The sequence below is a fragment of the Capricornis sumatraensis genome, chromosome 3 (assembly GCF_032405125.1).
Source record: "Capricornis sumatraensis isolate serow.1 chromosome 3, serow.2, whole genome shotgun sequence".
In the NCBI taxonomy this organism is placed as follows: Eukaryota; Metazoa; Chordata; class Mammalia; order Artiodactyla; family Bovidae; genus Capricornis; species Capricornis sumatraensis.
The window spans coordinates 67,926,451-67,943,687 of NC_091071.1; the positions used below are offsets into that span (position 1 = coordinate 67,926,451).

Consider the following 17,237-nt stretch of genomic DNA (forward strand, 5'->3'; position numbering starts at 1 on the left):
AGCAGAAGAAAAGAGGGCTGCCTGATCTTTTAAGGTTTTCTTGTTGGTCAAAGAACTGCCATGATAAAGAACTTGGGTCAAAGTTATGTATTGTAAAATTGAACACTATACTTACTTATCGTAGACCTGAAACAGTGTCAGACTTTATTTTTGGGGGCTCCAAAATCACTGCGGATGGTGACTGCAGCCATGAAATTAAAAGACGCTTACTCCTTGGAAGGAAAGTTATGACCAACCTATATAGTATTTTGAAAAGCAGAGACATTACCTTGCCAACAAAGGTCCATCTAGTCAAGGCTATGGTTTTTCCAGTGGTCATGTATGGATGTGAGAGTTGGACTGTGAAGAAAGCTGAGGGCCAAAGAATTGATGCTTTTGAACTGTGGTGTTGGAGAAGACTCTTGAGAGTCCCTTGGACTGCAAGGAGATCCAACCAGTCCACCCTAAGGGAGATCAGCCCTGGGTGTTCTTTGGAAGGACTGATGCTGAAGCTGAAGTTCCAGTACTTCGGCCACCTCATGCGAAGAGCTGACTCATTGGAAAAGACTCTAATGTTGGGAGGGATTGGGGGCAGGAGGAGAAGGGGATGACAGAAGATGAGAGTGGCTGGATGGCATCACCAACTAGATGGATGTGAGTTTGAGTGAACTCCAGGAGTTGGTGATGGACAGGGAGGCCTGGCGTGCTGCGATTCATGGGGTCACAAAGAGTCGGACACGACTGAGCGCCTGAACTGAACTGAACTGAACTGAAACTCATAGTTGTATAATAATCCAATAAACAGCTTCAGTTCAGTTCAGTTCAGTCTCTCAGTCGTGTTCGACTCTTTGCGACCCCATGAATCGCAGCATGCCAGGCCTCCCTGTCCATCACCAACCCCTGGAGTTCACTCAAACTCACGTCCATCTAGTTGGTGATGCCATCCAGCCACTCTCATCCTCTGTCGTCCCCTTCTCCTCCTGCCCCCAATCCCTCCCAGCATCAGAGTCTTTTCCAATGAGTCAACTCTTCACATGAGGTGGCCAAAGTATAAAGTAATATAAATAGGTGCCATTCTGTATTTTTATATGGCAAAATTTCCTGTGTGCTCCATTTTGGAAAGGGTATTTCCATCAGTTATAAATTGCAGTTCCATATTATGTGATAATTTAGATCAAGGTCATTACCAACCCAGATGACCAAACCTGAAAAATATTATTCTCACATCAGAGACCTTGAAGAAAGAATGCTCTAATGGGATTAAAATGCCTTGCGAAGAATTACAGCATGAGTAGCTCAAGAAATCTTAATTTGTAAAAGGTCACAGAGTTACAAAAAACATCGCTCATTTCAACTAATTAAATGAAATTTTAGTTAAACGGCACCTTTAAATATTGGTATTGCAGCTGCGAGTGCATTTAAATAGCATTTACACAGATATAATTAGCACAATTAAACATGGGTAGAAGTGGAAACACCATTCTTAATTATATTGATATAATCAGTTTTATTAATGCTTTATAGCAACAAAAGTGACATCTGACAGTAGCACACAATTCATGACAGAACGTAATATTAAGCATTTGAGCATATTAAAGAATCTAAAGCTAGGTAAATGGGGAAAGAAAAAAGTCAAATAGAGTTCCTACCTGTGACAATACCATAGTTGGGAGGTTCGAGAATTACTCCATAAAACTGGATGATGTTTCTGTGACTGAGGACGCTGAGTATTTCTGCCTATACAAAAATCAAATACAAAACTGCATAAAATTTCACATTTATAAAAGTCTCATAAAACAGATTTTATATTCAATTTTCTTTTACATACTTTACAAGGATGTGTATGTGTTCAACAAGCATGTGATACTAATAAAACAGTACCTTTGGCAGTCTTCTTGATAGATTAAGAATTTATATTGAAAGTTTCTGAAAAATTTTTTAAAGAAATGGGTTGAACTGGCAGCAGCAGAAGTGCTTACTAGATAGAAAGCCAACATGACTGACAGTAGAGGGGGATGATTAAAGAGGGGAGATGCCATATTTATTTAAGTAAAAGCCTTCTTCCTTTAAGTCAAACAGATTTTTTTTGCCTGCATAATATCCCCACTGGCAGACTGCAACATGACTAAATTTCTATCAGTTGGATGAACAGTTAAAACAAAATTGGCTCAGACAGTAGAGTCTGCCTGCAATTCAGGAGACCTGGCTTCGATTCCTAGGCTGGGAAGATTCCCTGGAAAACGGAATGGCTACCCATTCCAGTATTCTTACCCCTCTGTCCATGGGATTCTTCAGGCAAGAATACTGGACTTGGTTGCCACGCCCTCCTCCAGGGGGTCTTCCCAACCCAGGGATTGCATGTCTTTTATGTCTCTTGCCCTGGCAGGCAGGTTCTTTACAACAAGCACCACCTGGGACACCCCAGTAGGAGACGATTTTTCATTAAAAATGTGTGAAACTTGCTTGCAAGGTAGTTTGACTAAACAGAAAACAGAGGTTATGGGTTGACAAGGGGTCAATATGGGAACAAGAGAAAGTAGCCATTATTAGTGACTGGATAAGACATTCATTTTATCAAGGTTGATTTGACAATTTGTTTTAGTAAGTGTTGAAGGGGGCTATAGAAATAATTCCTTAACAATTACCGAGTGTTCACTGCGCGTAGAGGTTTCTCTGTATTCATCAAACAATCTTCTCATAATTTAGTTTTCCAAGTAGAAAGAAAATATACTAACCGGACAATAAATACAATTATCCATCCATATGGCAACTTTATTTCTAAATCAGCATAAATGACCTTTGTTGTAAAAAGAGTTCATGTGAAGTTTGGAGATCATAAGCCCTCTGTTTTTCAGTGGCAGATCAACTCTCTGTGAGTAAAGCATGATAGCTCAATGTGAGGACGCATTAATGTTGGAACCAGTATTGGTCAAAATCAGGCAGTGTTATCCTTTGGCACTTTTTGATATTTTCTTCAGAATATCTAAATCTCGAAGCCATTAAAAATGTTTTCAGCAATAAGAATAAATATAAGAATATTCTGAATCCTTGGACAATCATTTTATAATTCAGCATGACATGGAATTTTCAGTGTTTTAGCTAGCTTTCATGCTTACATTTAAGATACTAACAAATTATATCTTGGAGAGAGAATGTATCTTTTCAGGTGTTGGTAAGCATGTCTAAATGGTCTTGAGTAGGTATATGCTAACAACAGAACAACTATTATCTTGTGTGACTTTGTTGTGCTCATGTTTTAATTCTTTACAGTTATGAAAAACTCTTGCAGTATGATTTGCAAGCAAAAGATATTTTTATGGAATAAGGCTTTAGGTTCCAATTTAATAAACTAAGAATTTAACATCTTGAAAACAACATGCTACTTTAGAATGTTGTACGAGTTTCATGAAAGTGGCCTAATAATAAGTAGAGATAGATTAAATAAATAAGTAATATTTGCAATAAATGGAAATCATGATACCTGTTAGCAATTCAAACAAGCTCCAAAAGAAATACCTGGGATTAATTGAATTATTAAAACCTGTGCTTATAGTAGCCGGTATCTGAATGCAAATGGATGTATTATAGAGATTTCCCTCTATAGGCTCCTGCCTGTCAATAGTTCATCAATGGATATTGCTGAAGTAAGTATGCAGCAAATAATTTTCCCTCCAGTTGTTGTTTTCCCATTGTTTTCCAGATTTAAATTCTGGGATACTCTAGCAAATGGCTTACACATCAAAATAATGGATTAGTGGCTTGAAAAAGTTCAGCTTTATGGTAAAAAGGAAACATAATAACAATGAAGGCTAAAATAATGCTTTGTTGTGCCAAAAAATTTAAATATTTTTTATACTATTAAAACTAAGAAGATTTGGTACGTATCTACAATGGAATATTACTCAGCCATAAAAAAGAACAAAATATTGTCATTTGCAGAAATATGGATGTACTTAGAGAATACTGAAAGTGAAAGTATTAGTCACTCAGTCATGTCTGACTCTTTGCGACCCCATGGACTATGTAGCCGGCCAGGCTCCTCTGTCCATGGGATTCTCTAGGCAAGAATACTGGAGTGCATAGCCATTCCCCAATAGTTTAAAGGGGAATATCCATTCCCCAAATTTAAGAAGAGCCCACATTTAAAAAAAAATTAAAATCACACATAAAAGAAAGGAAATGGGGAGGAAATAAAATATATTATTTGTGTTTATCTCCTGGTAGCAAAGGGCTTCCCAGGTGGCTCAGAGGATAAAGAATCCGCCTGCAATGCAGGAGACATGGGTTCAGTCCATGGGTGGGGAAGATCCCCTGCAGGAGGGTATGGCAACCCACACTAGTATTCTTGCCTAGAGAATTCCATGAACAGAGGAGCCTGGTGGGCTACAGTCCATATGGTTGCAAAGAGTCAGACATGACTGAAAAAACTGAGCACGCACTAGGTAGTAAAAAGAATATTAACTGATTTAAAATTTCCACATATTTCCCTAATTCTTTATAATAGCCTCTATAATTTTTAATCAGAAAAAACAATAGATGCATGTTATCCATAGTATGTATGACTAGAGCATATAAATATTTAAAATACTGTTTTGCATGGAAATTTTGATTTCCCTAGGATTGGATCAGAAAGAGGTAAAATTCTTTCCTTACCTCCCCAGAACTACCCTAGGTATATAAGGACTAGTTTAGTTAATCTCTGAGCTATGAGTTTCTCCTGACTTGCATCCAGAACAAACATCTCCTGGGTTATTCCTGAAGAAGTCCATAAGCTCTGAGACGCCGTGAGACAAAAGTCTGGACACTGAGTATACCTCCTTAGACTCTGGTTCAGTGTTTTATTAAATGGTCTTCCTCTCCCTTCGGACATTTGTTCTCGTAGCCCACTGCTCTTCAGAGAAGCCTTGCTTGTCTTGCACCTTGTCTAGTATAAAACCACACGAGGGAGAAAGATCACATGCTTTACACAGCAGAAGCTCAACAGCATCTGAAGGGTGGATGAATAAATAGTATCTGACAATAGTGATATTAAGTGTGTTTAAATAACTGCCATGCTAAGAGTTCATGTAAGGTAAATGTTTACTCTGAACAGGGCAGTGAGAAGAGTACAATGCCTGTGGGTGTGGATTTGCTTCAATATTCATTCTGTTCTTTTACAGGCATAAGGGTTACTTCAGGCTATTATTTCATAAGAATGCCAGTCAATCAATTATACAACTACAGTAGAAGCCACATTGAAATTTGTGTTCACGAGCCCTTTGTTGATGTGAACTTTCAGAATAAAGCCTTGGATAGCTACAAGTTGCCTCTTGCAGTCCATGACAATCAAATGGGCAAAACTTCTTGAGAGCCCTTCCTTGCTTGTCTATTCTCCAAGCATGCCCTCATTGAACTTTTTCAGATATAGAATGGAGAAGCTTGCTTAATCTTAAACCTTCTGCTTCCAGCTTTCTACCCAATGCACGGTACCACTTATATTTCCAAAATCACCTCTGCAAGTAAGCCAGCTTCTTATCGAGTCCACATCTTGCCCACACCATACCCACTGTAGCAGACACTCCTCTACCACACACTGAAAAATGGAGCCCTGATTCTTAGTAGTGGGGCTACATTTCACACATGCTTTCTGCATAGACTGAATGTGTTTCCCTAAAATCCATATGTTGAAACCTGACCCCCGAAGTGATGGTATAAAGAGGTGGGACCTGTAAAAGGTGATGAGGGTAGAGCCTCATGAATGGAATCAGCGCCCTTATAAAAGAGCTCCCTCGCCCCTTCCTTCTGCCACATGAGGACACCGCACGAAGATGGCCACCTGTGAATCAGGAAGTAGGTTCTCACCAGAAATTGACTCTGCTTACAACTTGATCTCGGACTTCCCAACCTCCAGAACTTATGAGTGTGTTTGTGGTTTACAAGTCACCCCATCTTCAGCATTCTGTTACAGCATCCTGAATGGACTAAGACAGCCCTCTTCCTAGGCTTGGGCCAACATCACAAAACTCTACACAACTGAACCAGGCTTCTAAAGAACAGGATGGGTTCGAAAAGACAATGCCCTTGGTCTTCTCAGTACAGTGTACCTCTTATCATTATTCCCACAGAGCCCAGAGCTATTTATTGTACTTAGCAGCAGACCGTAAGGCACAATGGGAAATACTTGATTTAAAAACTCCGAAAACAGGGACTTCTCTGGTGGACCAGTGGTTAAGAAATCTCCAGCCAATGCAGGGGACCCCGGTTTGATCCCTGGTCTGGGAAGATCCCACAAGCGTGGAGCAACTAAGTCTGTGAACCACAATTACTGACCCAAGCTCTAGAGCCTGCGCTCTGCAGCAAGAAAAACCACCACGAGAAGCCCCACACCACAACTGGAGAAAGCCCATGGCACAATGAAGATTCAGTGCAGCCAAAAAAAAAACCAAATAAACAACCCTAAAACAGCAGTGTATAAGGTCAAACATCCTGCTTTTTCAGGCAAGAAGTAGGTAGACATTCTCTTCTGTTTCAGGCTCTGATTACAAAGATAATTGAGGCAGAATGCACTCTCTAAGTAATCAGAAGATTTACACGTGTCAGATCACAAGAACCAGTGTCCAAAAAAAAAAAAGTTGTTTACTTCATTGCATTTTTACTCCAAGAATACTATTTTAGGGGCTTTTTCCTAACATAAAAACTTGATTCTTGCAAGATGGAAAACCAGCTCCCACTTCTAAAAAGTCAGTGCTATAGAACAACATTAAAAATAGGCGAGGATGATTTTCAATTCTGTGTTGAATCACTGGAGTCATACCCAGGTTGTGCTCTTTGAGTCACTTTTACACTTAATGAGACCCATTCAATAACACAGGCACATGACAAGCAGCAAATCTCTCAGTTCTGTAGGTTTTCTTTCAAATGCTGCCCTTTAGGTATTCAGGGAAATAAAGAAGGATAAACGAACTGAATTCAGGTTCCATAATATAATACAGCCTATATTCCTCATGGCGTATGATATCATGAAGACGTTTCTTTGGAAGAAAAATGGCTAGAAATACTAAGAAGGAAAAATAAACTAGTCACTCTGCTCACTCTTCGTGAACAGCCGAGATGGAGTCACGCGGGAGGCATTACAAACATCACTGGTGCTGGGAAGTCTTTATTGCTCAATGGTTTTCCTGGTGGGTTGCAGGAGACTTACCACGTGCAGCTACCAGGACAGCTGCCTGGGCTCCATTCCAGGGATCAGGCTGCTCTCCAGTGAAGTATATACCCAACTAAGGACAGACTAACCTGGCAGGATGGAAGGCTGGCTAAAACTGAATGAAATAAATACTGAAGAGTTAAGGACTGGGATGTAAGAGATATCCCAAGGTATAAAAGACTGAGAGATTTTAGATTCTTCATGCTCAACAACAGAAGGTCACTGTGATGACATGAAAAAGTCAGATATATTGTAAACCTGTATTCAGTTTGGATAACAAAAGCACATTCAAGCACTCAATTTTCCACTAAACAACTTACGTAACTTGGTCAAAGAGATCACTTGGGGCTAAAATTACACAGAAAACCTCCCCAAAGAAAGCCCTTGAATAAGACTTGAAGTATGAATTAATGAAGGGTTAGGCTTTTAAAAAAATAATAAAACACAATATAATGTAATCAAAACTAGGTCAGTGGAAATTTAAATTCTAATTCCAAAATGGATGGCCCTGGAGCCACCTGGTTACTCTGACCCTTGTTTCTTCCTAGAAAATTATTTTTTTGCTGGACAAAATTATCTTCCAGATTCCTTCATGCTTTAAATTTCTATCTATTTCTATAGATACATAAACAAACAAACAAACAGCTAACTTGATGTCTTTCTAACAGTTGCTTTACTCAGAGTGGGTTCTCGATAGATATGTGATAAACTGAACTGAGGTCATTAACTGTGGTGTATTAGGACACCCTCTGGAGTCAAAGAGACTGGAGGCAGGAGTCCTGGCTATGCCTCCTATAAGCTGGGTGACTTAGGGGAAGCGATTTAACCTCTCTGGGCTCCAGTCTCCTTAAGGGAGAACAGAAATCCTACCCTAGTGTCTAGAAATTCCAGGTATTTAACCAATGATAATTCCTTTCTCTGAAGGTCTTCCTTTTCCTTTTTAACCAGCTTATCATTCAGAGTCAAGTCAAGCTTACGAGCAAAGATCAGATTTCTTCCACACTGGATTTCACTTTCATAATTGGCTTGTATTAGTTAGCTTCATGCATTTATCATATTTGACTTTCCATGTTTATGCGTGCTGTGTTGTGCTCAGTCGCTCAGTTGTGTCTGACTTTTTGTGCGACCCGATGGACTGTACGCCCCCAGGCTCTTCTGTCCCTGGGATTTTCCTGGCAAGAATGCTGGAGTGGGTTCCCATGCCCTCTTCCAGGTGATCTTCCCCACCCAGGTATGGAACCCACATCTCCTGCATTTCCTGTATTGCAGGTGGATTCTTTACCCACCCCCTTTAAAAAAATACAATAAAAATATGAGTTCTTTCATCTAAATATTTTTTTATCAAAAGCTGCCTTTGCTCAAAGAGATTCCAGTTTGCAGACTTCTGTACAAAACAGCTAGTACACACTGAGTGTCTACTGTGTCAAACAATTCATATAGATAGCTTAAAAAAATAATATTTTATATTAGTCTTATTTTATAAAAATATTTTATTTCTTTGGCTGCTCCTGGTCTTAGTTGCGGCATGTGGGGACCTCGTTCCCAGACCAGGGATCAAAACTGGGCCCTCTGCATTGGGAAGCTCAGCCACTCAACCACTGCAGAAGCTCCTCTGCTTGTTCGCTGCAGTACTGGCTCCTCATTGCTGTGTGTGGGCTTCTCTATTGCGCTGAACAGCGGCTACTCTTTAGTTGTGGTGCATGGACTTTCCATTGCAGTGGCTTCTCTTGTTGCGGAGCACAGGCTCTAAGCTCGCGGGGTCAGTAGCTGTGGCTGACGGGCTTAGTTGCTCCGTGGCATGCAGGATTCTTCCTGGACCAGGGATCAAAACCATGTCCCCTGCACTGGGAGGAGAATTCCTAATCTCTGGACCAACAGGGAAGTCACCATCCATTTGTTTTTATTTCAGTTTGTGATCTTGTCTTTTATTCTGAACTCTTTTATATGTGCTGTGAATACATTTGCTAATGTTATTTAATGGCTTAGATTAATCAAAGCCCACCAGGCTCTTCTGTCCATGGAATTCTCCAGGCCAGAATACCGGCGTGGGTTGCCATGCCCTCCTCCAGAGGATCTTCCCAATCCAGGGATTAAACCCAGGTCTCCCGCATTGTAGGCGAATTCTTTACTGTCTGAGCTAGCAGGGAAGCCCAGATTAATCTAGAGAACCAAAATATTATATAAATATAATTCTAAAACACTTGCATGCATTTTTTGAGCAGAGGTATTTATTTATCCAAAAATCATTGCAGATGGTGACTGCAGCCATGAAATTAAAAGATGCTTACTCCTTGGAAGGAAAATTATGACCAACCTAGATAGCATATTGAAAAGCAGAGACATTACTTTGCCAACAAAGGTCCGTCTAGTCAAGGCTATGGTTTTTCCAGTGGTCATGTATGGATGTGAGAGTTGGACTGCGAAGAAGGCTGAGCACCGAAGAATTGATGCTTTTGAACTGTGGTGTTAGAGAAGACTCTTGAGAGTCCCTTGGACTGCAAGGAGATCCAACCAGTCCATTCTGAAGATCAGCCCTGGGTGTTCTTTGGAGGGAATGATGCTAAAGCTGAAGCTCCAGTACTTTGGCCACCTCATGCGAAGAGTTGACTCACTGGAAAAGACTCTGATGCTGGGAGGGATTGGGGGCAGGAGGAGAAGGGGACGACAGAGGATGAGATGGCTGGATGGCATCACTGACTCGATGGATGTGAGTTTGAGTGAACTCCGGGAGCTGGTGATGGACAGGGAGGCCTGGTGTGCTGCGATTCATGGGGTCCCAAAGAGTCGAACACGACTGAGCAACTGAACTGAACTGAACTGAACTGAATTATTTATGTGTATTTTAAATATATGTAGTATGAAGACTTCCCTGGTGGCTCAGATGGTAAAGCGTCCGTCTACAATGTGGGAGACCCAGGTTCGAGCCCTGGGTTGGGAAGATCCCCTGGAGAAGGAAATGGCAATCCACTCCAACACTATTGCCTAGAAAATCCCATGGACAGAGGAGCCTGATAGGTCCCAGTCTACGCGGTCGCAAAGAGTCAGACACGACTGAGCGACTTCACTTCACTTCATGAAGAAATTAAAGGAAGAAATGGAACAGGTAGTTAAAGAACCTGATGAAAATAATCAAGTTTCAGAAAGGTGAGTAATGCAAACATCATTCTGCCTGGTGATGATATATATGCGATTGGTAGACTGACCTTTTAAAGCCTCAAAGCAAATCACGAGCCAGAGCCTTCTACTATCACAGAGACATTTTAAAACTTGCCTAAGGGCACAAAAAAATGGCAAAGCCATGTTTTTAACACAGATTGTCTTATGCCAAAGCTCTGTTTATAATCACTAAACCCTCCCACTTTACAAACCTAATTTGAATACAGAATGGGATGTTAGTTTATAGAACATCTTAAAATTATAATAGACCTAAAAAAATACCAAAACTCTCTAGTTAGTTACAGAAACGTGAGAAACAACTCATCAACTCCCTTTACGACCTCAGCCACTACCTCCACTGTAAGGTTTCCAAGCCTTCCTGACACTCAACTGGGCAAGGTCAAGTCAAGAACCAAGATCTAATTCTCACTAGGCCATCAGGCCAGCAAGAAATGACCAAATTTATAGTTAATAAAGCCAGTTAATTGCACAGCATGAAGCACCCTCTCTCTATGCAAAAATTACATGGTTAGGAATTTTGAGCAACTCTCACAATCTGATTAGTTAAGTGCTTTATAATATTACTCTACAGTGCAACAGAGTTTGATTATTTATATCCCATTAGAGAAATGTTTGCTACATTTATTATAGAAATCTGCAAAATCATTTAGAAGAATTCAGGCAGATTTAATTTTTAAATAGTCTGAAAAGTCCTTTCACATCTTGTAGACTCCAATTAGACAGCATCTGGAATACCTGGATTCTTCCATTGAATGATTTCACTATTTCTGGGTTCTGTCAGCATACTGAAACAATAATTAATGACAAAGGCCGTGTGTGGTGTCTGCCAGACTGTTGAGTGAAAAACAAGCACCAAACCCCAACAAATATACGGTAAAAAAATAACCTGGAATCACAGACTCTTAAGACGATTTCTCCCTTAAGGTTTAAAGAAGAGACAGCCTCCATGTAAGCCAACTCTCCCATATTAATAACCACCACCACCACCACCACCACAATCTTTCTTTTCACTAACCTTCATGCTGAAATCTAAGTCCTTCTTTGTGTTCAGTAGAGATAGTAAAAGATAACATCTGAAGGCTAATTTTCATATCACACTACAGTCTAGGTTTTCCTAAGCCTAGACTCCGGCAGTTGGTGACGGACAGGGAGGCCTGGCGTGCTGCGGTTCATGGGGTCACAAAGAGTCAGACACGACTGAGGGACTGAACTGAACTGAACTGAACTGAGGCCTAAAGCTGGATGAATCACGAGCTGGAATCAAGACTGCCAGGAGAAATATCAACATCCTCAGACATGCAGAGGATACCATTCTAATGGCAAAAAGTGAAGAAGGCCTCTTGATGGTGAAAGAGGAGAATGAAAAAGCTATCTTAAAACTCAACATTCAGAAAACTAAGATCATGGCATCTGGTCTCATCACTTCATTGTAAACAGAAGGGGAAAAAGTGGAAGAAGTGACAGATTTTATTTTCTTGGGCTCCAAAATCACCACGGATGTGACTGCAGCTGTGAAATTAAAATACCCTTGCTCCTTGGAAGGAAAGCAATGACAAACCTAGACAGCATATGAAAAAGCAGAGACATCACCTTCCCAACAAGGGTCCCTATAGTCAAAGCTATGGTTTTGCAAGTAGTCGTATACAGATGCAAGAGTTGGACCATCAAAAAGGCTGAATGCTGAAGAATTAATGCCTTTGAACTGTGTTGGTGGAGAAGACTCTGGACAGCTGGAGAGTTCCTTGGAAAGCAAGGAGATCAAACCAATCAATCCTAAAGGAAATCAATCCTGAATATTCATTCAAAGGACTCATGCTGAAGCTGAAGCTGCAATACTGTGGCCCTGATGCAAACAGCTGACTCATTGGAAAAGACCCTGATGCTGGGGAAAGATTGAAGGCAAAAGGGGATGGGGGTGGCAGAGGATGAGATGGTTATATAGCATCACCAACTCAATGGACATGAATTATAGAAAACTTTGGGAAATAGTGGAAGACAGAGGAGAGGGCATGCTGCAGTCCATGGGGTTGCAGGAGTTGGATATGACTTAGTGACTCAGTTCAGTCGCTCAGTTGTGTCTGACTCTTTGTAGCCCCATGAATCGCAGCACGCCAGGCCTCCCTGTCCATCACCAACTCCCAGAGTTCACTCAAACTCACGTCCATCAAGTCAGTGATGCCATCCAGCCATCTCATCCTCTGTCGTCCCCTTCTCCTCCTGCCCCCAATCCCTCCCAGCAGCTTAGTGACTAAACAAGTCTAAAAACTCTAATTCTTATCAATTTTCTTGACATGTCTTATTTTTCCATTTTTAGGGGTTGTTTTACCTAAATTTATGCAAAAATACCAATCATTCTAAAAACACACTCAAGTAACTGGTAGAGCCACCTGACTGAATGTATTCACTTTTCAGCCCAATATTGAGGTATAGTGTAAACCTGGTTACTATGGCTCTCCTCAAAAACATCTTTATATTCCTCTGATCCAAAAGAAAATTTTTTACATTTTTAGGTTCAATCATATAAAGTTATAATTTAAGTATAATCATCTTCAGTTAAGTCACTCAGTTGTGTCTGACTCTTTGCGACTCCAAGGACTGCAGCACGCCAGGCTTCCCTGTCTATCTGCAACTCCCAGAGCTTGCTCAAACTCACATCAATCAGGTTGGTGATGACATCCAACCATCTCATCCTCTGTTGTCCCCTTCTCCTGCCTTCAATCTTTCCCAGCATCAGGGTATTTTCTAATGAGTCAGCCCTTAGCATCAGGTGGCCAAAGTATTGGAGCTTCAGCTTCAGCATCAGTCCTTCCAATCAATCTAATTCAAGATTGATTTCCTTTAGGATTCACTGGCTTGATCTCCTTGCTGTCCAAGAGACTCTCAAGAGTCTTCTCCAACACCACAGTTCAAAAGCATCAATTCTTTGGCTCTCAGTTTTCTTTATGGTCCAACTCTCACATCCATACGTGACTACTGGAAAAACCATAGCTTTGACTAGACAGACCTTTGTTTTTTTTTTTTTACATTTACGGAATAAAAATCTTAAAAAAAAAAAACAATACAAAGAGTGAGCAGATTTTAACCAAGTTTACATTTCTTTTTGTTATAGTTTTTAACAATTCATCTCATCATATTGCAATGTGCAAATGCACTTGCAGCACCCATTACTTTAAGGAAGTACAGTGCTACTAGTGGCCCTCAGAAGAAGCTCATTACCTTCTGTTAAAAACTCTATGGTATATAAGCCTTACATAATAACGCTGCTTAACCACCATTTGTCACAAGAACCGTCATCAAAGTTTTCTGGAAATAAGTTCACACATGAATTAAATATTTAAAAGGTGAAATGTTCCTTATTTTAACTTAAGCGAGATCTTCCTTTTTCATTAAGAAACACTTTATAGTTTTAAAGCAAAAGCTGATAAGAGTCCAGATAACTAAAACTGTACTCCTGAGTTCAAACTTACAGATAAGTCTTTTGTAAATAGTTCTCAATAAAATGTCCTCCCTCCCCGGCCCCCTTGCCCCAAATCTTGAATTTTTTTCTTACAAAACTTTGGTCAAGAGTATAAATATTTCCAGGCAGATATGTATGCTATACAATAGCAAGAACAGTAAAGCCCAACTAATGACTTTAGGTTTTAGAAATAGAAGGCAATTAAAATGTACTCAAAGTTACATTAAGAAAAGCTTTCACTGGGTAATATTGAAACAGTCACAAAGGTTAAGAAAATACTGATATCAAAGTACAAATGACTACAATGTTAAAATAGACAAAAATTACTATACAAGAGCCTCTTTTAAAATTAAAAATAAAGAACACAACACATGAGTCAGGATTGCTTTCCTGTTCTACTCATGAATTTTAGTCCTTATATTCATAGGGTTGGTTATGTTGACATCTAGGAGAGTTTCTTATGACATCTGATGAAGTCTCTTTCCAAATTCAGATGATGGGTCTTCCCTAAGGAGCTTCTTGACTTGGTCACATGTTGGTCACTGTACAACTTCAAAGTAGTGCAGTATCGCCATGATGTGCTGAGGCATGAAGACGTATCCTGTGTACAGTGCCATCCCCACGATGGAAACCAGCATGGAATTGAACACAGTCCGCTCCCAGGGCTCCAGCATGTAGAGCGCCGTGACCAGCAGGTACTGGTAGTAGAACCAGGACATCTGCTTCCAGGCCCGCGCCAGCGCCATCCCCGCCACACGCCTCCCGCGTTGCAGCCAAATGTCAGTCTCTAGACAGACCTTTGTTGGCAACGTAACATCTCTGCTTTTTAATATGCTGTCTAGGTTGGTCATAGCTTTCCTTCCAAGGAGCAAGTGTCTTTTAATTTCATGGCTGCTGTCACCGTCTGCAGTGATTTTGGAGCCCAAGAAAATAAAGTCTCTCACTGTTTCCATTGTTTCCCCATCTACTTGCCATGAAGTGATGGGACTGGATACCATGATGTTCATTTTCTGAACGTTTAGTTTTAAGCCAGCATTTTCATTGTCCTCTTTCACTTTCATCAGGAGGCTCTTTAGTTCCTCTTTGCTTTCTGCCATAAGGGTGGTGTCATCTCCATATCTGAGGTTATTGATATTTCTCCCAGCAATCTTGATTCCAGCTTATTCATCCAGCCCAGCATTTTGCATGATGTACTCTGCATATAAGTTAAATAAGCAGGGTGATGATATACAGCCTTGACGTTCTCCTTTCCCAATTTGGAACCAGTCTGTTGAAGCCTCACTTGGAGAATTTTGAGCATTACTTTGCTAGCATCTGAGATGAGTGCAATTGTGCAATAGTTTGAACATTCTTTGGCATTGCCTTCCTTTGGGATTGGAATGAAAACTGACCTTTTCCAGTCCTGTAGCCTCTGCTGAGTTTTCCAAATTTGCTGGCATATTGAGTGCAGCACTTTCACAGCATCATCTTTCAGGATTTGAAATAGTTCAGCTGGGATTCCATCACTTCCACTAGCTTTGTCTGTAGTGATGCTTCCTAAGGCCCACTTGACTTTGCATTCCAGGGTGTCTGGCTCTAGGTGAGTGATCACACCATCGTGGTTATCTGGGTCATGAAGATCTTTTTTGTACAGTTCTTCTGTGTATTCTTGCCACCTCTTCTTAACATTTTCTGCTTCTGTTAGGTCCATACCATTTCTGTCCTTTATTGTGCCCATCTTTGCATGAAATGTTCCCTTGGTATCTCTAATTTTCTTGAAGAGATCTCTAGTCTTTCCCATTCTGTTGTTTTCCTCTATTTCTTTGCACTGATCACTGAGGAAGGCTTTCTTATCTCTCCTTGCTATTCTTCGGAACTCTGCATTCAGATGGATATATCTTTCCTTTTCTCCTTTGCCTTTCATGTCTCTTCTTTTCTATTTGTAAGGCCTCCTCAGACAACCATTTTGCCTTTTTGCATTTCTTTTTCTTGGGGATAATTCTGATCACTACCTCCTGTACAATGTTACAAACCTCCATCCATAGTTCTTCAGGCACTCTATCAGATATAATCCCTTGAATCTATCTGGTCTCAGGAAAAGGAATATTTGTGATTTTCCTGAACCGGTTGGTTTTCAATCCCCATTGCTCAACAACTTATCATGTTACATTTTTCAAGTTGATTGCAAGAAAGCTTAGGCACAAATTTGTTGCCTATATCTAGAAAGAATAAAGAACCTCATGAGTGTATTTTTATTGTACTATTTTCATTTTTGTTTCCATTTTGTTTTTTCACCATATTTTCCCTTTGCCCCATTTTCCTATTTTAATTTTTTAAATCTCATAATTTGTATTTCTATTAGCTGCCTTAAATCATTTTGACAGTGAAGCCATACAATAAAACAGTATTTTGTACTGTATCTCAAACTGGACTCTTCAAGATAAGACTCCAGGGTCCACAGATGGTCCCTGGTGGCCCATCAGAAAAATGAAAGAAACACTGGTCTAATCGAAGGGTTACTTCTTGGTTACTTCTCTGTACACAAAGATGCTCTCCTTCACTGTTTCTCCTCTGGCAGCCTTCACCAGCATTCTGCTTTAGCAATTCATGACCATCCCTTAGATCTTTCTATTACCCCCCATCTCAAATGCAGAAGGCCCTCTTTCACCTTAACCTTTTAGCCTTATTCACCTTAACCTTTTAGCCTTGTTCACCTTAAACCTGCTCTTCAGTTGATCTTATTGAGGTCTCTAGTCCCTTAGTTCATTTCAGTTTTCCCCCACTAATCAACTGGTTCTATTGAAAGAAAGTGAAAGTCGCTCAGTCGTGTCCGACTCTTTGTGACCCCATGGACCATACAGTCCATGGGATTCTCCAGGCCAGAATACTGGAGTGGGTAGCCTTTCCCTTCTCCAGGTGATCTTCCCAACCCAGGGACAGAACCCAGGTCTCCTACACTGTAGGTGGATTCTTTACAGCTGAGCCACAAGAGAAGCCCCATTGTGGCTTCTTTCTGTTGAAAGAAACAGAGATCCAAAGTAACAGTAGTTAAACAAGTAGCTCATACTGTCTCAGAATGTGAAGGCTGCAGGAAGCCCAGTATGGAAGCGCCACGATTATTAATACAGTCTGCCTTACCATCCTTCGCACTGGTTTACATCCTCAAGGTTACCAGATGATCACAACACAACCCCTGAGGCAGCAGGAAAGAGGAAAGTGTAGAAGGGCATTCTCTTAGGTCAGCTTTCTCTAAAGAGCGCTCTCAGCAATCTTATCCAATGAGTTCTGTTTACATCTCCATTTATTGAACGCTAGAAGGCTGTAGCAGTAATTTCGAGTATCTCCAGTGTCCTCCCTTCTTCACTCTCTGTTTACTCAACAAATATTTACTGAGTATTTATGTGCCAGGCACTATTTTTTCGGGGCTGAGGATAGTGATGGACAAGATGGCAAAGCCATTGC

At 40.6% G+C, this 17,237-nt stretch overlaps 1 protein-coding gene and 1 pseudogene across 1 annotated transcript in view; both read right to left on the reverse strand.

Moving 5' to 3' along the window:
- Positions 1-17,237, reverse strand: part of MAP3K20 (mitogen-activated protein kinase kinase kinase 20) — a 168,999-nt gene that overhangs the window by 90,010 nt on the left and 61,752 nt on the right. The window contains exon 3 of the mRNA XM_068968128.1: positions 1,629-1,716. Coding sequence (XP_068824229.1) covers positions 1,629-1,716 — 88 coding nt within the window. The remainder of the gene's footprint in view (positions 1-1,628; positions 1,717-17,237) is intronic.
- Positions 14,312-14,545, reverse strand: LOC138077107 (serine palmitoyltransferase small subunit A pseudogene; annotated as a pseudogene).